Source organism: Danio aesculapii, chromosome 2 (genome assembly GCF_903798145.1).
Source record: "Danio aesculapii chromosome 2, fDanAes4.1, whole genome shotgun sequence".
NCBI classification, from domain to species: domain Eukaryota; kingdom Metazoa; phylum Chordata; class Actinopteri; order Cypriniformes; family Danionidae; genus Danio; species Danio aesculapii.
This window is the reverse complement of record NC_079436.1, coordinates 33,071,060-33,092,813: the sequence shown is the minus strand read 5'-3', so window position 1 is coordinate 33,092,813 and position 21,754 is coordinate 33,071,060. Positions and strand designations below refer to the sequence as shown.

Below are 21,754 nucleotides of genomic sequence, written 5' to 3'. Positions count from 1 at the left end.
GGATGCCTTCGGTGGAGTGCGTACAACACCATTTCCTTATCCACTAAAGTAGAGTAAAAGTAAAGTAAAGAGGCTGAATGGAGGAGGCTCATTCTTTATCCTCGCGCTGCAGATGGTCTTTAACTGTTTTCTCACTAGTGAAGCATTAAATAAATATTTCCTCTTACAAAGTCTGCTATATAAATAGCGAATGCGCCATGGAACAATGCAACTCTTAAAGGGAATGGGAGATGAAACTCTGATTAGTGTAATGCACATTATACTCAAAACATACATAACTCATTAAGAGTTATGGATCCGGACACGTTCCTTATGCAATTCCGCCATGCGCTTTAGACTTTGCGCCTAGATCGTTAAAATAGAGCCCTAAATGTTATGGGTGAACTATCCCTTTAAGTCATCCAATTATTCCATCAAGAAGTTACTTCTATTTCTTGTGCTAACAATTCAATCAAATGAAAAATGTAGAAAACTCTCATAATCAGCCTTGCAAAGCACAAATGCAATCCTTGTGGTCAGGATGCTCTATATCCTCCGTTCACTTCAGCAGATCTCGCTTTGTAGTTTTCAAAATCACACCAGTGCCACAATGAATGCTCTTTTATTTTTGATGCCATTTCCTTGGGTCAGCAAACCCTCCCATCCTGAGAACTCACACACTCAGAGTTGTGTACGCAACGCTCACCATCTCTCCTCTGTCATCTTTTCTGCCCTCAGCCATTCTCTGGAAAGAACTTCATCTGCGCTCGATGCTTGTTTATGTGAGAGAGGGACAGAAGTGGGCAAGATTTCCACACCTACACAATGACTGGCGTTAGGAACTACTGACGGCCTCAGGTCTTTATGCCTTGGGCGCATTTTTAAAGACGTTCTGTGTCTATCAAGGTTTTTGTACATTGAATGTCAAGAAAACTATATCTTATATAGAATGCATTATGTCATATCAAACATACTTTTTGTATACAATCAATAAATCTGATGCTACAAGAATGCCATGGTGGATTATTCTTCATTCAAATAGTTGAAGACAAATGATTACATCTTAATTCATTTTAATTTTCAGATATTTCCCAAGTGACTGGACAAGACCAGCGGTGTAGTCGGGGCTATACGCACGTATAATGTATAAAGTAATGTATAAAGTAATAATGTATAAAGTATGCCTACTTTTTTTCACAAGCTGTTTGAGTATTACAACTTCTAAGGATCAATAATTGTGTATACTCTTGGCATACTCACTTGTTTTGCTGATTAAACTTCCCGAATTTACATGTATTCTCGTCCACAGTAACCTTATGCTAAATGTTTTTTTAACTTGCATCTTAATTTGATGCAATTGGTGCATTTTTGTTTAAATTGCGCCATTCTCCCGCCCCCGACGACCGCAGCAGCTGTAAGAAATAAAGACAAGTCAGGTGAATGATGTCTCTCTGAAATGTTCAGGTAAAATTATAAAACAGCATGGGCATTGCTTTCATGTTGTATCACATTATAAATTATTTCCTATTATGATCTACAGTTGAAGTCAGAATTATTAGCCCCCTTTGAATTTTTTTTCTTTTTTTAAATGTTTCCCAAATTATGTTTAACAGAGCAAGGAAATTTTCACAGTATGTCTGATAATATTTTTTCTTCTTGAGAAAGTCTTGTTTGTTTTATTTTGGCTAGAATAAAAGCAGTTTTTAATTTTTTTAAAAACCATTTTAAGGTAAAAATTATTAGCCCCTATATTTGTTTTCGATAGTCTACAGAACAAACCATCATTAAACAATAACTTGTCTAAATACCCTATCCTGCCTAAGTTAACCTAATTAACCTAGTTAAGCCTTTAAATGTCACTTTAAGCTGTATAGAAGTTTCCTGAAAAATATCTAGTCAAATATTATTTACATGGCAAAGATAAAATAAATCAGTTATTAGAAATGAGTTATTAAAACTATTATGTTTAGAAATGTGTTGAAAAAATCTGCTCTCCCTTAAACAGAAATTGGGGAAAAAAATAAACAGGGGGGCTAATAATTCAGGGGGCTAATAATTCTGACTCCAACTGTATTTTATGACAGTGAAATATGTCAATTAGCCTGTGCGTTTATATTTATGCCATTTAGAATTTTTAAAAAGTGGAAGTTTTATTTATTTAATACTCATGGTTCTTGAGTATAGTATTTGAGTTTTTGAAGAAGTGTGCTTTGCTTTTGTTTTCCTGATTTTTATTATTTCTTTAAAATTGTTAGTTTAGCTGTCTTGAAACACACTGTTTTTTGTACAGTATTTATATATATATATAGCTAATGAATCAAAGAAACATTGACTTTCGTTGTTTCTTTGCCTACTTTTATTAAAAATTTGGGATGGGTGGGTAATAGTACACCATCTTTTTTTAGGACTACACCACTGGACAAGACAATATTTCTTATCATACTTCTCTTCTGAAGAGAGTTTTTCTTTCTTTTAGTTTGGCTGGAATACAAATAAATATATACATATTCTTTATTACAAATTTTTCAGGCAATATTATTTGCCCCCTTGCATTTGTTTAAATATTTTAAAAAAGCCTAACAAACCACTGTTAACCCATGCCTTGCTTAACCTAACCTGCCAAGTTAACATTATTTAACCTAAAGTATGAGCCTTTAAATTGCTCTTTAAGCTGAATACTAGTATTTTGCCAAATAGCTAGTAAAATATTGCACTGCCATCATGGAAAAGACACAAGAATTTAGTTATTATTCATTTACATTTTTTTTTTAAATAATTGTTTATTGGATTTTCACAACAATACTAACATAACAAAACATCTTCAAAAGACACGCAAAGAAAAGTATCGACACAAAACAACGGAGAGAAAAAAAGAGCTCAGATTACATATAAAACAGGACTACCACAGGACTACCCTACATAAAACAAATCAGAAAAAGGTCTAAAAACATTGCTTATTTTTCAGATAATAATACAGTTACAATATTCCTTTCAGCAAGATAGGGCAAAGACTAGGTTCCAATCCAAATGATGTGCAGTTTTTTTTTTTTTGTTTAAAATGTAAAACTGTTTTACACAACAACAAAAAAACAGATTTTTTTTGGTTTGGACTCCATATGATTTGGATTGGAACCTATTGGAACATAGGCAAATTAGAAGGGTTAAACAGATGTCTGTGGTTAGGGGAGATATGGAGTCTATGTATTATTTTATATTGTATTTCATCAAGATCAGTAACTAACTCCCATTTCCTCCCATTTGGTTTTAATTCTCTGTATATCAGGAGATGGGACAAAAAATACAGACACATAAAATAGACCCATAGACATCTTTCCTGCATGATAAAAATAAAAACCTCTCAATAGACGATATCTCACAAAGTGTTGTGCTGTTAGTGACATAATGTCTCAATTGAAGAAAACGAAGAAAAAAAAATCAGGTTTGACAAATTGGTATTTCTGAGCTAATTCCCTGAAAGACATTAATTTGTTGTCTGAGAACATGTCTCCATTCATTCATTCATTTTCTTTTGAGCTTAATCCCTTTATTATTAATATGGGGTCGCCACAGTGGAATGAACCACAAACATATCCAGCACATGTTTTACGCAGCGGATGCCCTTCCAGCTGCAACCCATCACTGGGAAACAACCATACACACTCATTCACACACATACACTACGGACAATTTAGCTTACCCAATTCACCTGTACCGCATGTCTTTGGACTGTGGGGGAAACCGGAGCACCCGGAGGAAACCCACGCAAACGCGGAGAGAACAAGCAAACTCCACACAGAAATTCCAACTGACCCAGACGAGGCTTGAACCAGCAACCTTCTTGCTGTGAGACGACAGCACTACCTACAGCGCCACTGCGTCGCCCAGAACATGTCCCCAAGCCTTACAATTCGTGAATTATATCAGCGTTTAAAACCATCATCCAGAATTCCTGGGGTGAAATCAGGATTATCTAGAATGTTATCTAGAAAGTTCTTTAACTTTCTGGGGAAAAGAAAGTTTAGTTATTTAGTTAAAATGTGTTGAAAAAGTTAGTCTCTTTGTTGAACAACACTTGAGAAGTATTTGAAAAAGAATGAAAATTTCAATGTTTTTACCTTCAGCTCTGTCTATAGGACACTGCGTATTCCTATTTGAACTTATCCCAGCAGGAGATATAAAGATTTTAAATTTAATGCGATATTTGGTAACACTTTATTTTGATGGTCCATTTGAGTATTAGTAGACTGTCTGCTTAATATCTGTGGATACAGACTTTCAACAGACATTTAACTGACTATAAGAAACTTTGCAAGTACATGTCAACTTACACTAACCCTAACCCAACAGTCTATTTATAATCTAATGAGAATTAGTTGACATGTAGATGCAATGTAACAAATGGACCATCAAAACAAAGTGTGACCCGATATTTTAATGCTTGATTGAACTGGCAGCCAAACTTTCCATTTTTTACAGATTTCTGGTGAGCCATTCTGAAGTGACTGAAAGCCTTCAAATACAGGTTGTCCAGACAGAGGTCAAAGGGACCAGCATTTCAGCCATAGCAAGAAAAGTTTGTTTTTCCAAATCTGTGATTTCTAGAATATTACAGTACATCTTTAAAAGGTCACTAATCTATTGAATGTCTCAAAAAGGCTGATCATCCACGAAACCCAAATGCACATGAGAACAGGGTAATGCAAAGAATATCAGAGATGAATTGGTTCAAAACTGCAAGATTTCTCAGTCCCGAACAGGGTAGGGATCTATCTCGAAAAACAGTATCAAAATGTTTGCTGAAGAGCATGTTGTGTGGACAGAGAACAGATCCAAAGTTCACTTTAATGATTATTTCTATGGATCTGATGGGGAAACATGTTTGTCACTGAAAAAAAAAGTATCCAAATTGCGTAAAGAAGTCAGTATAAGGTAAAGGCGAAGAGTTGATTTGGAAATGTCTTTCTGCAGCAGGAGTTGAGTCTCTTATACAGTAACAGATATTATAAAGCACCAGATTTGAACTTAACTAGCACTTCTGCCTCAATAAACTACCAATTTGTTGCTTATTAATAATTATTAAGGTAGTAATTAGGTTTAGGTATTGGGATGTAGTGGGATGTACAGATGCAGAATAAGGGCATGTAGAATATATGCTTTATAAGTACAGTTAATAATGAGACTTGGCACTTTTTTATTACAGTTGTCTTGATTATTATTAATCAATTTGGGTCAAAAGTAATCCATAATTCCAATATGTAGTCTGTGTGGTCTTGATTACAATACAATTTTCATCATGTGATTTGTAATCAGCAACGGACTACAATTTGTCAGCAATATATCCAGTAGAAGAAATGGAGAACGCATTTGCTAATGTTTGTAAAATATAAAATATGCATTCTATACAAGGTAAAATGGATCATAAAAAAGTAATAAATCTCATATTTACAACTGATTATTTTAACACCCACCTTTTACCAGCGCCAGTCCAAATGACTGCTCAGGGACAAGGCCGTTTATTGGAATGGGAACATCGTATCTCTAAACTGTCAGCCTTGTGGAAGAAACTCAATAATCTGCCCCTCAAAAACTTATGTTTACATGTGACAGATGTTGCAATAAACTAGCAGAAACAACAACACTAACATCCTGTAACTTTATATATGAGATAATAAGAGGAGACGCATAGATCACTTGTGGTTTATTTATATTTGTGTACATTCTGTGTCATTATTGCAAATAGTTCTTGAGGAGAAAAGTAACATTACCACAGCTTTTACAATGAGATGTCAGAACAGAAATAAAGCATAAACAAGCCTGTGTTATTTATGCATGATTCATTTATGAAGAGCTTGTTTGGCTGTATTTCATGCTACATTAGCTATTTCCATGCCTGCATGGCAGTAATGTAAGTCTCGCAGTCTTAACATACTTTGGTTTTTGAGCTTTTGAAGCAGGAAATAATACACATGCTGCTTTAAATCATTTAAAATACCACTGAAAACAACTTCAAAACAGCATCAACATTTTATACAACATAGATACTAAAAGGCATATAAAAAGTAATATGTTCATTGTGCTTTTTTTTCAACCGTGCCAAAAAGGTGTCTCAAAACTAAGCTGATTGGTTCCATTAGGGAATAGCCCTTAGAAAGTCAACATAATATTATAAACACTTGTTTTACAATAAAAAACGTAATGCTAAAGGGTTAGTTAACATAAAAATAATAATAATAGTGAGTTTTTAGTTGTATAAAGCTTATATGATACAGCTATTGATAAAATTAAGAGACTTGACAATTTCTCTGGATTTGCTTAGGAATGGGTTTGAGTAAAATGTTCATCTTTGAGAAAATGTCTACTAAGTTTCGAAGAAAGTGATTGACCGCTTTTACATGGACATCAGTAGTGGAATTATTTGTCTTAATCTGAATAGGACAATAATATAATTAAGGTGTTTACATGCTTTTTGAATGTTTTTTTCATGATCCCGGTTTACATGTTATAGCACATAATTTGATTACCGTCATTGCGTCACCACGCTATCCACATTTCCTCCAGAGTTTCATGTAATTTCGGGTGTATGATTTTTTAATTTGTCGACTTTGCAGTTTGGCACTTTCACTTTCATTCAGGAACATTTCATGCATACCCCCTGTGACAAACGAAATATTGGATGTGAGTATGAACTGCTGGAAGAGTGTTGTTTCAATTGAATTTGATACCGCCATATGGGAAAAAAAAAACTGTATTTCGTGATGCTGGTGTCTGTGGTCCTTCACTGACTCGGTAGATGCAGAGAATAGTGTCAAACAGCTGTGTGTGTATGGAATATACACAACGGTAATAGTTTGATTGCGGTGTTTACATGTTTGTAATGCACTTCAAATAATGTGACTAAATTCAGCATACTCCACATGTCCTAAATCCATTTCTGTTTAGTTCGATTATGACATTAATCAGATTAAATTAATCAAAAATCACTGTTTACATGATAGACTCTTAATCAAAGTATTGTCTTAATCGCATTAAAATTGGATAATTGGTGTCCATGTAAACGTTATCAGATTTTTCAAGAAAAGGACAATTGACCTGAATCATTTCCTTTAAATTCAGATATTGATTCCCTTAAAAGGATATTTCACCCAAAAATGTTAATAATGTCATCATTTACTCACCCTTGAGTGGTTCCAAATCTTTATAAGTTCCAAGAAACATTGACTGACATCCATAGTAGTTGTTTTTCCTACTATAGGAGTCATTGATTACAGGTTTTCAGCTTTCTTCAAAATAATTTCTTGTGTTCAACAGAGGAAAGAAAGTCATAAAGGTTTGGAACCACTCAAGGGTGAGTAAAATTTCATTTTTGTGTGAACTACCCCTTTTAACTCTTCTGAAGTTAAACAGTTACTACTATGCTGTCTAAAAAATAAATATAAACATGAAAAATGGCAGATCTTTTGTTCTCTACTGCTAAAAATGCTAAAAAAAAACATTATTCATTGGGTTTACTAGACTTTTTTATGGTCACTGGTTGCAAAATATTTATACTAAGTTGAACATTACTAAATTTAATTTGTTTGTTTAAATTCAGCCCATATAAATTGTTTTCAATAAGATCGTTGTTTCAAACCTTGAAAAAAAAATTAAATCCAATGAATTATTCGTAATCCAGAGAAACTGAATTGTCTGAAACTGAGAAAGAATTGTCAAGTAGGCTCTTAATAGCTGTATACAGACTTTCTTCTGTAAGTGTGGTTTAGAAATCTGCTGACAAAGCGTTCTATATATCCACTGTATAACCGAGGATGACAGATGACCCTTTCACCTCAGTTTAGCCCCTCATCAGGCAGGCAATTTCGGATACGGGAACACATAGCCAAACGGTTGCCCTCCCAGTAACCTGCATCCTGGATGTCATGACACCGACATTTGGTACAGGAGTCCACCCACACTGACTCTCCTCCAGGGATCACCTGCGTCCTGGAGGCGTTCACGTAACAGTTCGGCCCTGGAGTCACAAAGAGCGAAGATTAATGAGGCTCATGATCTGAAGGTAAATGTTTCTTTTTACTATCATATCCTTATATACAGAGACAATGTTATGTAAGCCATGTAGGATATTTTATCAGAAAAAAAAAATTATTGAAACACTGGCTGCATCTAAAATCAATCATATTCCTAAAACAGTAGACAAAAACTACCTGGATGATGAATTTTTCTGGTGATATTCTGAAGTGTGCATGCAATGAATATACCAAACAATTAAGAAAAATGTAATTAATACAAATATTATATATATATATATATATATATATATATATATATATATATATATATATATATATATATATATATATATATATATATATATATATATATATATATATATACATATATACATACATACATACATACAACAGTTCTGTCTGGTTCTTGAATCTGATTGGCTGATAGCTGTGCAATATTCTGCAAATAACAGCACTCATCCAGCATCTTAAGCCATACAGCGACAAGCAGAGGACACTCTACAGTTGGACAAATATTGCTGCTCTTGAACAACATAATGCATTTTTGAGGCTTTTTTTAGCCAATAATGTAGTTGTTTAGATTGCAGCTGTGCAGTGCATCGCCCGCCATCAGCCTGCCATTGAGCAGAGCAAATAAAATGACGGTTGACGGTCCATCCCAAGATGATGACTGAGACCACATGATAAGTCCTTAGGGAAGAAAAACAGCATTTTCTCAGCGTTTTTCAAACTGCAGCAGAACAAAACATTATAAATCAGGTAAGCGACATTCTAAGTCGATCTCTCTCTTTTGTATTTTGCATTGCTGTATTTATACCACAGAAACTGGTAGTGTTTGCTTTGCTTTGCTCTGGCTTTTTTGGGGTTAATTAACAGCCTTCCAATCTTAAAATGTAAGCAGAAATCCCCTGTTTTGTCATCATTTTAGACATTGCGCTAGATAATCATTGAAATACTAGCGCTAAATTGACGTTGGTGAAGTAGCAGCGGTTTCTGCTGTTCTGAAATCAGCAGCAGATGTAAATGAAGGGCGGAAGAAAGTAGTTCCTCATCCAAAAGGGTTTTTGAGACTCTCTGTGTTTGATTTTCTTTTTTATATACATGATTATGCCGCCAAACTCTTGTATAAATGCAATATCATACTTGTGGCATTGCAATGCGGCTGTGTATCGTCACCTGCCGACATACAGTCAAATTGCATTGCTACTCGTATAATATTGCTCATACACACACACACACACACACACACACACATATATATATATTATATTAAAACTATTATGTTTAGAAATGTGTTGAAAAAATCTTCTCTCTGTTAAACAGAAATTGGGGAAAAAATAAACAAGGGGGCTAATAATTCAGTGGGCTAATAATTCTGACTTCAAATATATATATATATATATATATATATATATATATATATATATATATATATATATATATAGCATAGCATAAAGCAGCACTGCTTTGGGAACAAATGAATCACTGAACAAATCAAATGGTCGTTGGGATAATTATGTAAAAATAAATGCATATTATAAGACAAGACAATGACAATGACAAATTGACCTTTCATGCAAATCAGCCTGTTGTTGGAGACCCCCAAAACCAAAATATGACCATTTATAATGCATAATAGGGGCTCTATAAAGTTTTTGTTCAAATGTAAATAAAAATAAAATAAAATAAAAATAAAAACTGCTGGTTAATTTCTGTGTTAAGCCTTCCCACACAGGCTATTCTGAAGGTTATTCTTTATTATTTTGCAATGATTATGACAAAGCTGGGTCTAAAAAAAAGTTTAAAAGAGCTAAAAAAATAAATAAATAAAAAAAATGTGTGTTATACTTTTGTAATTATTTCTGACTGTAGACTGCATTCTTTATGAAATCAATAAGTGCCTAGGAGCATAATAGTTCATTTCTTTAATATGAAATATATTAACTTTGCACTTTGAGTTTCAAGTGTTTTGAGTATTTTAATTCAGTTATATAAAAAAAAGCTTCTAAAAGTCCTTATTAATCAGATTTATATAATCTCATATGTTTTTGTCCAAATTGCAGAAGTTTAGTGTAAACTTTAAAAATTTAAGGTCAGGAGTTTTTTAAAAACCTCGGCAAGTGCCACTAATTGGAAGCCTTGGAGTGTAGATAATGGCATTGCTTTTTTTTTAAGTGTTTAAGATAAGGCTTTACTTTATTTCTTTTTCCAGTTTCTTTAGATTAACCAAATTAAACATTTTCCACCACTGAGGGTATTTTTATCAATGAAAATGCAGCATCGTTTGAGAAACTGACCATTTATCACACTGGTTGCAGTATATGCTTTGATTTATGTGTGTTGTTTTGGCTGCCTACATGCCCGCCTTATCTTTACTCTCAGTAAACACTATAATTACCTTTATACTTCACAGTTTACAGACAAAACAATACAGCAGAGGCTCAACTCATAAAGAGTGTTATCTTATTTCAGGTGCAGAAACCAGTCTAGCACATGAGCTGCCGTCTGAAACTTCCCATCTGTTATTAAATGAATTATATGAAGATATTACCAAAGACTAACCACAACTATATCCTCTATGAAAGTGTGGAGGCTATGAGAAATTCAAACTGCATTAGCTGACAATTTACAGACATGACAAGTGCACTCACCCCTAACCTGATTTCACCAAGGAGGACAGAATGCTGGATCAACATCTTTGTTGATGCTGGAACAACATTCTAATCAGCCAATCGGAATTAAGGGACATGTTTGCTGTTTATGCTAAGTTTGGGCTTACGGTTAGGTTCATGCACTTCTTTCTGATTGTTAGCCAACTATTATTTCCCTCTCATTTTGGGAATAATTTAAAGTTATGGTTGGGTTTAGGACAATGGTCTCAAACTCAATTCCTGGAGGACCGCAGCTCTGCATAGTTTAGCTCCAACCAGCTCCAACCTGCTCCAACTCACACCTGCTTAATAGTCTATTGTAGTCTTAAACACCTTGATTAGTTGCTTAGCTGTGCTTGATTCAGGTTGGACCAAAACTGTGCAGAGCTGCGGCCCCCCAGGAATCGAGTTTGAGACCTATGGTATAGGGGTGGGGAATGGGTATGGATTACATTTTTTAACAAAAATGATGTTCCAGGATCAACATAGATGTTAATCCTGGATCACATCGTACTTGGTAAAATAATGACGTGACGCTTTTATCCAAAGCGACTTACAAATGAGGACAAGGAAGCAATTCACACAACTATAAGAGCAGCAGTGAACAAGCGCTATAGACAAGTTTCAGGTGTGTAAAAGTCTAAGAAGCAAAGCATTAGTAAAATAGTTTTTTTTTTTTTTTTTGAGAGAGAGAGAGAGAGAGAGGGCACAGTTAGTGGTATAGCCAGAGAGGCAGTTGCAGATTAGGAAGGAAAGTGGAGACTAAACAGTTGCGTTTTTAGTCGTTTCTTGAAGACAGCAAGTGACTCTGCTGTTCTGATGTAGTTAGGGAGTTCATTCCACCAACTGGGCAGATTGAATGTGAGAGTTCGGGAAAGTGATTTCTTCCCTCTTTGGGATGGAACAACGAGGCGACGTTCATTCACAGAACGCAAGTTTCTGGAGGGCACATATATCTGCAGAAGTGAGAGCAGATACGAAGGAGCACAGCTAGAGGTCACTTTGTAAGCAAACATCAGAGCTTTGAATTTGATGCGGGCAGCAACTGGCAGCCAGTGCAAACGGGTGAGTAGCAGAGTGACATGTGCTCTTTTGGGTTCATCAAAGACCACTCGTGCTGCTGCGTTCTGAAGCAGCTGAAGAGGTTTGATAGAACTAGCTGGTAGCCTGGCTAGCAGAGAGTTGCAATAGTCCAGTTTGGAGAGGACAAGAGCTTGAACAATGAGTTGAGCTGTATGTTCAGATAGGAAGGGTCGGGCCTTTCTGATGTTGTAGAGTGCGAATCTGCAAGATCGAGCAGTTCTAGAAATGTGGTCAGAGAAGTTCAGTTGGTCATCAATCGTAACTCCAAGGCTTTTTACCATTTTGGATGCAGTGATGGTTGCTCCATCCATCTGGATTGAAAAGTTATGGTGAAGAGTCGGGTTGGCAGAAACTTCAAGTATTTCCGTTTTCATGAGGTTAAGCTGGAGATGATGATCTTTCATCCAGTGTGAAATGTCTGACAGGCAGGCTGAAATGCGAGCTGGAACCGAGGGATCATCAGGGTGAAAAGAGAGGTATAGCTGGGTGTCATCAGCATAGCAGTGGAAGGAAAAACCATGTTTCTGGATGACTGTTCCTAAAGATGCCGTGTAGATAGAGAAGAGAAGTGGCCCAAGCACAGAGCCCTGAGGTACCCCAGTGTTTAGATGCTGTAGGTTGGACACCTCTCCCCTCCACGACACCCTGAATGACCTGTCCGAGAGGTAGGAACTGAACCATTGAATAACAGTGCCTGCGATGCCCAGTGACTCAAGCGTAGATAGCAGGATCTGGTGGTTTACAGTGTCAAAAGCAGCTGATAAATCCAGCAAGATGAGGACAGATGATTTAGAGTCTGCTTTAGCCAGTCTGAGATCCTCCACGACCGAGAGCAGGGCAGTCTCAGTTGAGTGGCCTTTCTTAAAGCCAGATTGCTTGTTGTCTATGAGGTTGTTTTGAGTAAGAAAGTCTAGGACTTGATTGAACACTACTTTCTCCAAAATCTTGGCCATGAATGGAAGCAGGGATACCGGTCGGTAGTTTTCAAGTAGCGTTTGATCCAGGTTGGGTTTCTTTAGCAGAGGGGCTACCCTAGCCTGCTTAAATGAAGTAGGGAATAGACCAGAGTCAAGAGATGTGTTAATTATGTGAGTCAGTGTTGGTATGACTGCAGGAGAAATGGCTTGCAGGAGATGAGAGGGAATGGGATCAAGCGGACAGGTGGTTGCATGGCTTGATAGCACGAGATTGGACACCTCAGACTCAGAGAGCTGGGAAAAAGAGGTGAGTGTGTGTGGTGTTGGTGGTGTATCTTGCGTGTTTGTTGTAGGTGCAGCAAATTGAGCACTGATTTTTGAAGTTTTGGTGCAAAAGAATGTAGCAAAGTCATCAGTAGTGAGTGTGGAGGATGCGGGTGGAGGAGGAGGATAGAGGAGGGAGGAAAATGTTTTAAAAAGCAAGCGAGGATTGGTGGCACTGTTGACTTTCTGACGGAAGTATGTCTGCTTTGCAGAAGTAACCTCAGTCGAGAAAGAAGACAGAAGAGTTTGGTATGTTATGAGCTGTTCAGGATTTTTAGTTTTTCGCCAACTTCTCTCAGCAGCCCGAAGTTTTGAGCGATGCTCACGGAGAACATCAGAGAGCCAGGGTGCAGGAGGACTGGCCCGGGTTGGTCTGGATGTAAGAGGGCATAGTCTGTCTAGACTTGATGTTAGCGTGGAGCAGAGTGTATCAGTGGCATTGTTCGTATCAAGTGCAGAGTTTGCAAGATGGAGGAAGAGAGTTAGAAACAATGGTGGATAGTCTAGTGGGTGAGAGAGAGCGTAGGTTTCTGCGAAAGGCAACTAGAGTTGGAGTGTGTGGCGGCTCAGGAGTAATGTGGATATATATATATATATATATATATATATATATATATATATATATATATATATATATATATATATATATATATATATATTATGAGGTATAGTTAAAGGGATAGTTCATTTAAAAATGAGTGTTCTCCTTGAGTATGTTTACATGGACACCAATAATCTGATTTTAATCCGATTAAGACAATACTCTGATTAAGAGTCTATCATGTAAACAGCGATTTTTGATTAATTTAATCTGACTAAGGTCAAAATCGAACTAAACAGAAATGAAATTAAGACATGTGGAGTATGCTGAATTTAGTTTCATTATTAAAGTGCAATACAGACATGTAAACACTGCAATCAAACTATTGCCGTCATGTAGGATTTTCATCACCTTTTGCGATAGGATATTCCATACACGCTGTTTGACACTATTCTCTGCACCTATCGAGTCAGTGAAGGAACACAGACACCTGCATGGACTTTTGCGAGGTTTTTTTTGTTTTGTTTTGTTTTGTTTTTTTCACATACAGTGTGCAGTATCAAATTAAATTAAAACAACACTCTGCTAGCAGTTCATACGCGCATCCAATATCTTGGCATGCATGAAATGTTCCTGAATGAAAGTGAAAGTGCCAAACTGCAGTTAAAGTCAACAAATTAAAAATGAAACACCCGAAATTACACGAAACTCCGGAGGAAATGTGGATAGTGTGGTGACCTAATGACTTTAATCGATCTATGTGCTATAAAATGTAAAACGGGATCATGAAAGGAACATTGAATAAGCACCTAATGAAAACAACTTAATCATATTATTGTCTTATTCAGATAAGGCAAATAATTCCATTACTGATGTCCATGTAAACATAGTCACTGTTTACTCAACTGATTCCATACTATATTGAATTTCCTTTTCTGTTGAACACTAAAGAAGATATTTTGAAAACTTTTTAGAAACCTGTAACCATTTATTTCCATAGTAAAGGAAAAACACATACTATTGAAGTCCCAAAATAACATATTTTGGGTTCAACAGAAAAAAAAAAAAAACTCAAACAGGTTTCTGACAAGTGAAGGGTGAGTAAATGACGACATCATTTCCAGTTTTGGGTGAACTTTCCCTTGTCTGTTGTACTGTATAAGTAGTGTTGTTCATGTTGTATCCTAACATCTATATGTACTAGTAGTAGTGTACTTGTATACTACTAGGAACCAAATTGGCCCACTTTTAAGCATGTAAAAATATAGTTTTAGGTGTACAGTAGTAAACTTTAAGTCCACAATTAGGTTTTTCATTTGTATGTAAACTCTCTATTTTACTTTAGTAATACTCGTAATTTGTTTTCTAGTGCCCAACTGAGTCTGGTTTCTCTCAAGGTTTTTTTTCTTCACTTTCGCCAATTAGTGAAGTTTTTTTTCCCTCTCTGCTGTCGCCACTGGCTTGCGTGGCTCGGGATCTGTAGAGCTGCGCATCGTTGGATTTGCTCTTCATTGTTTGGACTCTCAGTAGTGATTATTAAACCACACTGAACTGAGCTAAACTGAACTTAAACACTACAAACTGAACTACACTGTTCCAATTTACTATGACCTTTTATGTGAAGCTGCTTTGACACAATCTACATTGTAAAAGCGCTATACAAATAAAGGTGAATTGAATTGAATTGAATAGTGATATATTGCAAGCGCAATAACCTATTTGTTTTCACTAGAGATAGTTTGTTATGGAAGACAAAGTATGTAATATTGTGAAGAAACAACACTGAAAAGGCTACTCAATCAAAAGAGTAAAAACAATGGATGCTCCTATCGATCGGCCGAAGATCGGTATCAGCCGATAATCACATTTAATGACTCGATCGGTACTCGCCAGTCTGGCTGAATACATTGCCTACAGCAGCCACAACACCTGAGGGGGTAAATGATGTGTGGAGGGGGCATGAGCGATCGATGCGCTCCAACACAACACCTAAAATATATACAGATATACAGATCCGATGCGACCTCTTTATACATTCTATTGATGTGAGTGATGGTCTCTTAGTTCCAAGTGCAACCATTGTATTTACCGTGTTTTAAGCTACTGTGACACGAGCGGAGCGATTGTCATTTTTCCTACCAATTTTTATATCTGTGTTATGTTTTTTTTTTCTGTAAAGCTACTTCTGGCCATGACATGTTCACAACTAAATGGTTATAAGACACAAGTTTAAGGGATTATATGCAGCATCCTTAATTTATTCACTTAAGTAAGGCGAGATCTCCACTTAAGCATCATACTTAGAGGGAAATGTGCTTTATGCATTATAAAGCTTGAAGTATTAGAATCAGCCGATCACCATGACAAGGAATTGGTACTTGTTATTGACTGCAAAAATCCTGATCGGAGCATCCCTAAAAACTATTCTAAAACAAAAACAAAAAAACAAACAAAAACAACTTACCATCCTTGCACTGAGGGCAGCATTCGCCTTTCTGATAGACTGGATCAACACATGGTGGAGGGGCACAGTCTGCCACCTGACAGTGGGCAATGCCATCACTGTAACAAGTGCACTGCTCACACGCTGACGGCTGTCAATCAAAGAGGATATCAAATGATTAAAAGCTTTTTAGAATAGAACCAACAGGGCTTGTATACATGATTCAGACACCTGATGTTGTGCCAAACTAACTGCTACAATGTCAAGAATGTGATCAAATTCCTCTCACACACTGCTGTTTAAGTAGGAGCTGCATTACCACATGTGCCTCAGTGCTGGAGCTTGGGTTAAATGGACTGGAAGAATGTGATGTCAGCTCAGGCAAAGTGTATTCCTCCGGGTCTGTCAGAAGGCTTCAATTTTCCCCTCAGGGATTCCCCATTAGCCATAATAACCAAATCAGGGAGATAATGAAGCACATATAAGCCCTGCTTCTTCCAGGCATGCGCCACCAGAGATATTTCATTCTTCGGTTGCTTAAATGGAGTATTAAATTGCCCTTTGTGGTTCTAGCCTAGCGTACATCATATTTGTTCTTCACCTTACTTCAGAACAAAAGAAGCCTGCTCTATTACCTTTTGAACTTGCACAATGAATATGAATGATCAAACAATTACCTTTCAGAAGTAAAGGAATGCTTTGATCAGAGTTTATAAAAAGTGTATATAAAAGATGTTTTGCTGTCTTGGAATGAAAAATATGAATGAGATTTTACAAACATAGAAAGTGTATTAAATGCTAATGTCTGCTTTAATGTTTCAGTAACGTTTGTAAACATGGAATATCAAAATTTGGGAGAAATAATAATGTTTCACAAACATTTAACTTTCACTTCCTTTTTTACTAAATAGCATTGTTTGTCAACTCAGCTGTCAATTTTTGCATACTGTCATTCTTTATCTTGGTAAAAGCATTTAACTTTAACAGAAATTACAATTTTAAACTTTGTAGCTAAACAAATATGGTGGCCAAGAGAGCTGAAATGTGCTGCAAGTTACATGCAAACAAAAAAAAATGTTGAGAATACCTAAAAAAAAAATAATAAAAATAAATATATATATATATATATATATATATATAAATCCATTGACAACACATGCACACAAATTTTCACACATACAAATACTGAAATATTTTCAGATACAAGAGATTTTTTGTTTGTTTTAACACTCTGATTGTGTTTCCTTGTTGGTATATTTGTATCCCTAATAATCTAACAAATTGAGCAATTAATGTTGAATGAAACATTATTTTAATCCTACATTAACAGTAGTCAATCTCAGAACTAAAAAATAAAAAAAGAAAAAATTATTTGAGAAAAAAAAAAAAGGTTTTGTTAATGTTTGGGGTCCCCAGACAAATTTCCATTGTGGTGTGTGTTATGTGCAGAGCATTTCTATATTTGCAGGTGCTGTGAGAATTTTTGGCATGCACGTGTTGTGAAATTTATAAAGATGTATTTTAAATTTGTTAGTTTTCTATTTGCAGTTGTTTTCTTAAATTGATGTGCACTTGAGCTCTCTCTGCCACCATAAAAACATCCATTGCTAGTGTAAATGCTATAAAACTTGGCAAAAATGAAATCATGACTTCTGGACAACCCAGTGCATGATCAGTGATTTATTCTGTATTCCTTCTGATATGGTGGTCATAGTTTTTGATGTTTAACAAAACAACAGTTTATGAAACTCTCAGAGAGAGCACACATGCTTCGTATTTATCAATGACAAAAAGTGTCATGTTTCCCTGTATCTAGAAAGAATTTCACCAGTTTAAAGCAATGTAAACTGCAGTAGCTAACTTTGCACAAGATTTATGGACACATAATTATAATATAAAAGTTATATTAAACTATTTAATGTTGCATAATTACAAACACATATTTTAGGGCTTTTATAAATACAGTAAATGACATTTAATTAAAAGGAATGTACAATATAGTATAAAAAGTATAAGAACTACATGAGACATGATGGAAAAATACACAGTTATGTAAAATATAAAATATTAAGATCTTTAACATTGAACATTGTATGATCCATGAAAATGAGTTAAAATGTATCAAAATATTTAAAATATAACCATTTGAAAAATGTGGGGGGAAAATAAAGACTTTGATGACCAAAAATTCTAGTAAATAGCATAGTTTTTTCCAGCATACTGCTAAGAATCGTTTCATAAGTTAGTTAGCCCTAAGCTGGACCTATATACAGTACACGTATATGCCTTTTCACTAAACGAGAATAAAAAACAATGGTCTCTAACCCCATATGTGTAATCATACAGATTTATTCAACAGACCCGTGTTAACAATATTTTAATGGAGTCGACTCTGTGTTCAGTAAACTATTTAATACACACTTACGCCGTCGCCACCTACTGATGTAGAGAAACCTGTCAAAAAGATTGACTGAGATGATCTCCACAACTGAAGACATGATTGATTTTATCAACCACGTGATGGCGCTAAATATTTTTGAATTTTCTTTTATGGACCAAAAGTTTTGGGGCATTTAACAGGCAACTGGCAACAAACATCAAAAAGAAAGGCACTTTTTTTCACACCACGGCTTATTAAATTTCACACCAACATTAAATTACAGGCATAAACACTATTTATTTATGAAGGCAATTATAACGACACTATTGCAAACCTAAGTTAATTGCAACGCAAACTACGTTTAACTTAATTCTGCGTGAAGCAGTTTCGCTTTTTTATGTGCCTGACGCATTAAACTTTACCTGAAAATGTTGTCCGAGTTCATACACTTCTCCCCCGTACTCGCAGCCGATCTTCTCGCATCTCGGACAGCAGTCTGTCGGGTAATGGCTGACATGGATGCAGGCGGTAGGCAGGGATGTGCACTCAGTCCGCGCGCAAGCAGACCCGTCCGCCGTACATTCGCACTGAGTACAAGGATCCGAGTCTAGAAAGTACCATTCGCCGACATAATAGACGCTACCGTTCGCCTCACATGTCGTCTCTTGCTGTCCAGCGACCGAAAAAGCCAAAGCAGGATAGCCGCAGATCAGCAAAGTCAGCCAGACACGAAAAGTCACAGGGGAACCACAGAGAAAAGCCATGCCCATCATCACCAAAATCCGCTCAGTATCAAAGCAAAACTTGCAAATGCACCATAAATATTGATTAATATGCTATTTTCACTAAATTGCTACTGCAGCGTTATCTAATCTAGATAAAGTACAAAATGCCTTTCATTATGATATGTGTGTGCGCGCTTTGGAGCTGTTGCGCACAGGGAAAGTTTTACGCCTCCTGGGTTATGTTTCGATTTACACGTGACAGCCGAATACCTGAATATTGATAGGCTTTTATGGGGCATTCGCTTTTATTGCAGCTTTTTGTGTCTATTGAGAGTTGAGAATGTGCTGTTTACTTAAATAAATTAATTAATTAAATTAAATTAAACTTAAAAAATGTTTTTATATTGTGTATTCAATACAATTTAACCATAACTAACAATTACAGTGCTCAGCATAATTGAGTACACCCCACTTGAAAATATTTGTATCCATTCCTCAGTGAATATAGGCAATGTGTTTTGGTGCATTTAAACAAAACAGATTTATTAAACAGATATATTTATTAAAATAATATTTTAGTCTCCAAACATATTTGGAAATTCAAAGATAACAAAATTCAATTCAAGCAAAATATTGCAAACAAATATTACAACATTTCACTACAAAATTCAACTAAAATTTTAAATTTTTTATTGTTTTTATTTATTTATTTATTTATTTTGCTTTTCTTGATTTTTCTCTTTTTTTAATTTGTATTTAATATTTTTCTATAACATATAAATTTGGGTGTACTGGTATTTGGACCGTTATCGTAAGTTATTTTGTTAGATAAGCTTCAGATTTGGCTTCAGTACAAACTAACCTAATGTATATGCACACATTGTATAGATTCCTATTAAAAATAGGAATTTAAAAGATAGATTAGTGAGGGGTGTACTTATTTATCCAGAGCAATGTAGCTTTAAAAAATATGTTTTTGCCATTTAACCATAGTGCATAACCACAATTTATGTGGTTTAACCATGTTACCATGTTGTAACATTTATTCATTCATTTTCTTTTCGGCTTAGACCCTTTATTATTCTGGGGTCGCCACAGCGGAATGAACCGCCAACTTATCTAGCACATGTTTTACGCAGTGGATGCCCTTCCAGCTGCAATCCATCTCTGGGAAACGTCCATACACACTCATTCACACTTATACACTATGGACAATTTGGCCTATACCCAATTCACCTGAACCGCATGTCTTTGGACTGTGGGGGAAACCATGTCTAAAGAATATATTTTAATTATTTTAACGTTATCCCCAAATCATATTCTAGTGACAAAATATGCTTTATTTCGAAAGCTTTTTTAAAATTTTGTTTAAAAGCTATAAAGGCTAAGGGAATGGGGTTGAATCTGAGGAAAGCACTTACAGTAAATGGTTTAAAGTAACAATTTATATAAGTTATTTCATTTCAGACTGCGTGTACACTGTAAAACAAATGCTGGCTTTTACACAATTCCTTCAAGTCGTCTCAACAAAAATCTATCACGCTAACTGAGTGTTGTTGTTTTTTTTTACAATTTTAACTTGATTAAACATAAAACAATTAAGCTGTCAAAAACAAAAGAATTGTGTTGTTTCAGCTCATTTTAAATAAGTATTTTTAACACACAGCAGTTATATTTTTGAGAGTATTTTTCCCTGTTCCAAAAATGTGTCTCAGTCAATTTGAAGTGATTTTTGCATGCCTTTATACATTCAGAAATAAAAGTACAGCAACAAAAGCTTTCACTGGGGTAGTAGGTCACCTTTTCAAAAGATATTTAGTATCTAAAGGTTACAGTTAAGTTGCCTAAATCTTTGAAATGTTAAACTAATACACATTGTAGGTACTAATAGTATACATTAGGCTGCTTTATATGCCTTTGTGTAGCTAAAAAAAATATATATATATATTCTGCCACAGTGACCACAGTTTTGGAACCTTTAGTGTATATGTGGCACAAATTCTGGCCCGAAAACAGAGAATAATATTTTTGAAATATATATATATATATATATATATATATATATATATATATATATATATATATATATATATATATATATATATATATATATATATATATATATATATATATATATATATATATATATATATGTTTGACAGTCCTCTTCAAAATCATATCTTTAGCAAGTGAAAAAAAAATATGTAAGTTCGTATTAGCTGTCATAAACACAGAGAACCACGTTATTACAAATCATAATCTTAACATACGAACAGTAATAAGGGAATTAAAGTTTAATTAGCTATATCGATAACACGTTCTGAGAAATATCAACATGCAATGTTCTTAACTTACAGAACTTACAGAAAACGTACATACAGTATTATGAACAACCTGCAAGATTCTTGTATATTCAAGCGTGAAACTCCCAACAACATAAGATATTTTTAGGATTCAGCAGCTGGAAAAGGCGAAGTCTTTTGTAATGTACACTGTGTCTGAACGGGTTAAAGACGATTCCTGAGCCAATCATATGACACTGCGAGCTTGTCGCCATAGGAACTGGAATGTTTACACTGATACAGGAAGCTACGATTGTTCTGGTGAGTGTCCGCCTGTAGGAAAACCTCTTGTTTTACAACTAGAGCATATCCCTGCACGAGTGTGTTTCAGATATTCTTGTT

The 21,754-nt window shown here is 35.3% G+C and overlaps 1 protein-coding gene across 1 annotated transcript; it reads right to left on the bottom strand.

The window, feature by feature from the left end:
- Positions 1-5,662: 5,662 nt before the first annotated feature.
- Positions 5,663-19,293, bottom strand: zgc:113531 (uncharacterized protein LOC541359 homolog). Its single transcript, XM_056477807.1, has 3 exons — positions 18,768-19,293; positions 15,987-16,116; positions 5,663-7,987 (listed from the first exon to the last, which is right to left on the bottom strand). The coding sequence occupies exons 1-3, from the start codon at positions 19,116-19,118 to the stop codon at positions 7,806-7,808; spliced, it is 663 nt and encodes a 220-aa protein (XP_056333782.1). The 5' UTR covers positions 19,119-19,293; the 3' UTR covers positions 5,663-7,805.
- Positions 19,294-21,754: the final 2,461 nt, after the last annotated feature.

What these genes read in the sequence shown, in the direction of transcription:
- zgc:113531 (XM_056477807.1), bottom strand. Translation starts at nt 19,118, where the DNA reads ATGATGGGCATGGCTTTTCTCTGTGGTTCCCCTGTGACTTTTCGTGTC. An exon ending in AACTCGGACAACATTTTCAG is followed by an intron (nt 16,117 to 18,767) that starts GTAAAGTTTAAT and finishes TTTGATTGACAG; the next exon opens with CCGTCAGCGTGTGAGCAGTG. An exon ending in CTGCCCTCAGTGCAAGGATG is followed by an intron (nt 7,988 to 15,986) that starts GTAAGTTGTTTT and finishes TTGTGACTCCAG; the next exon opens with GGCCGAACTGTTACGTGAAC.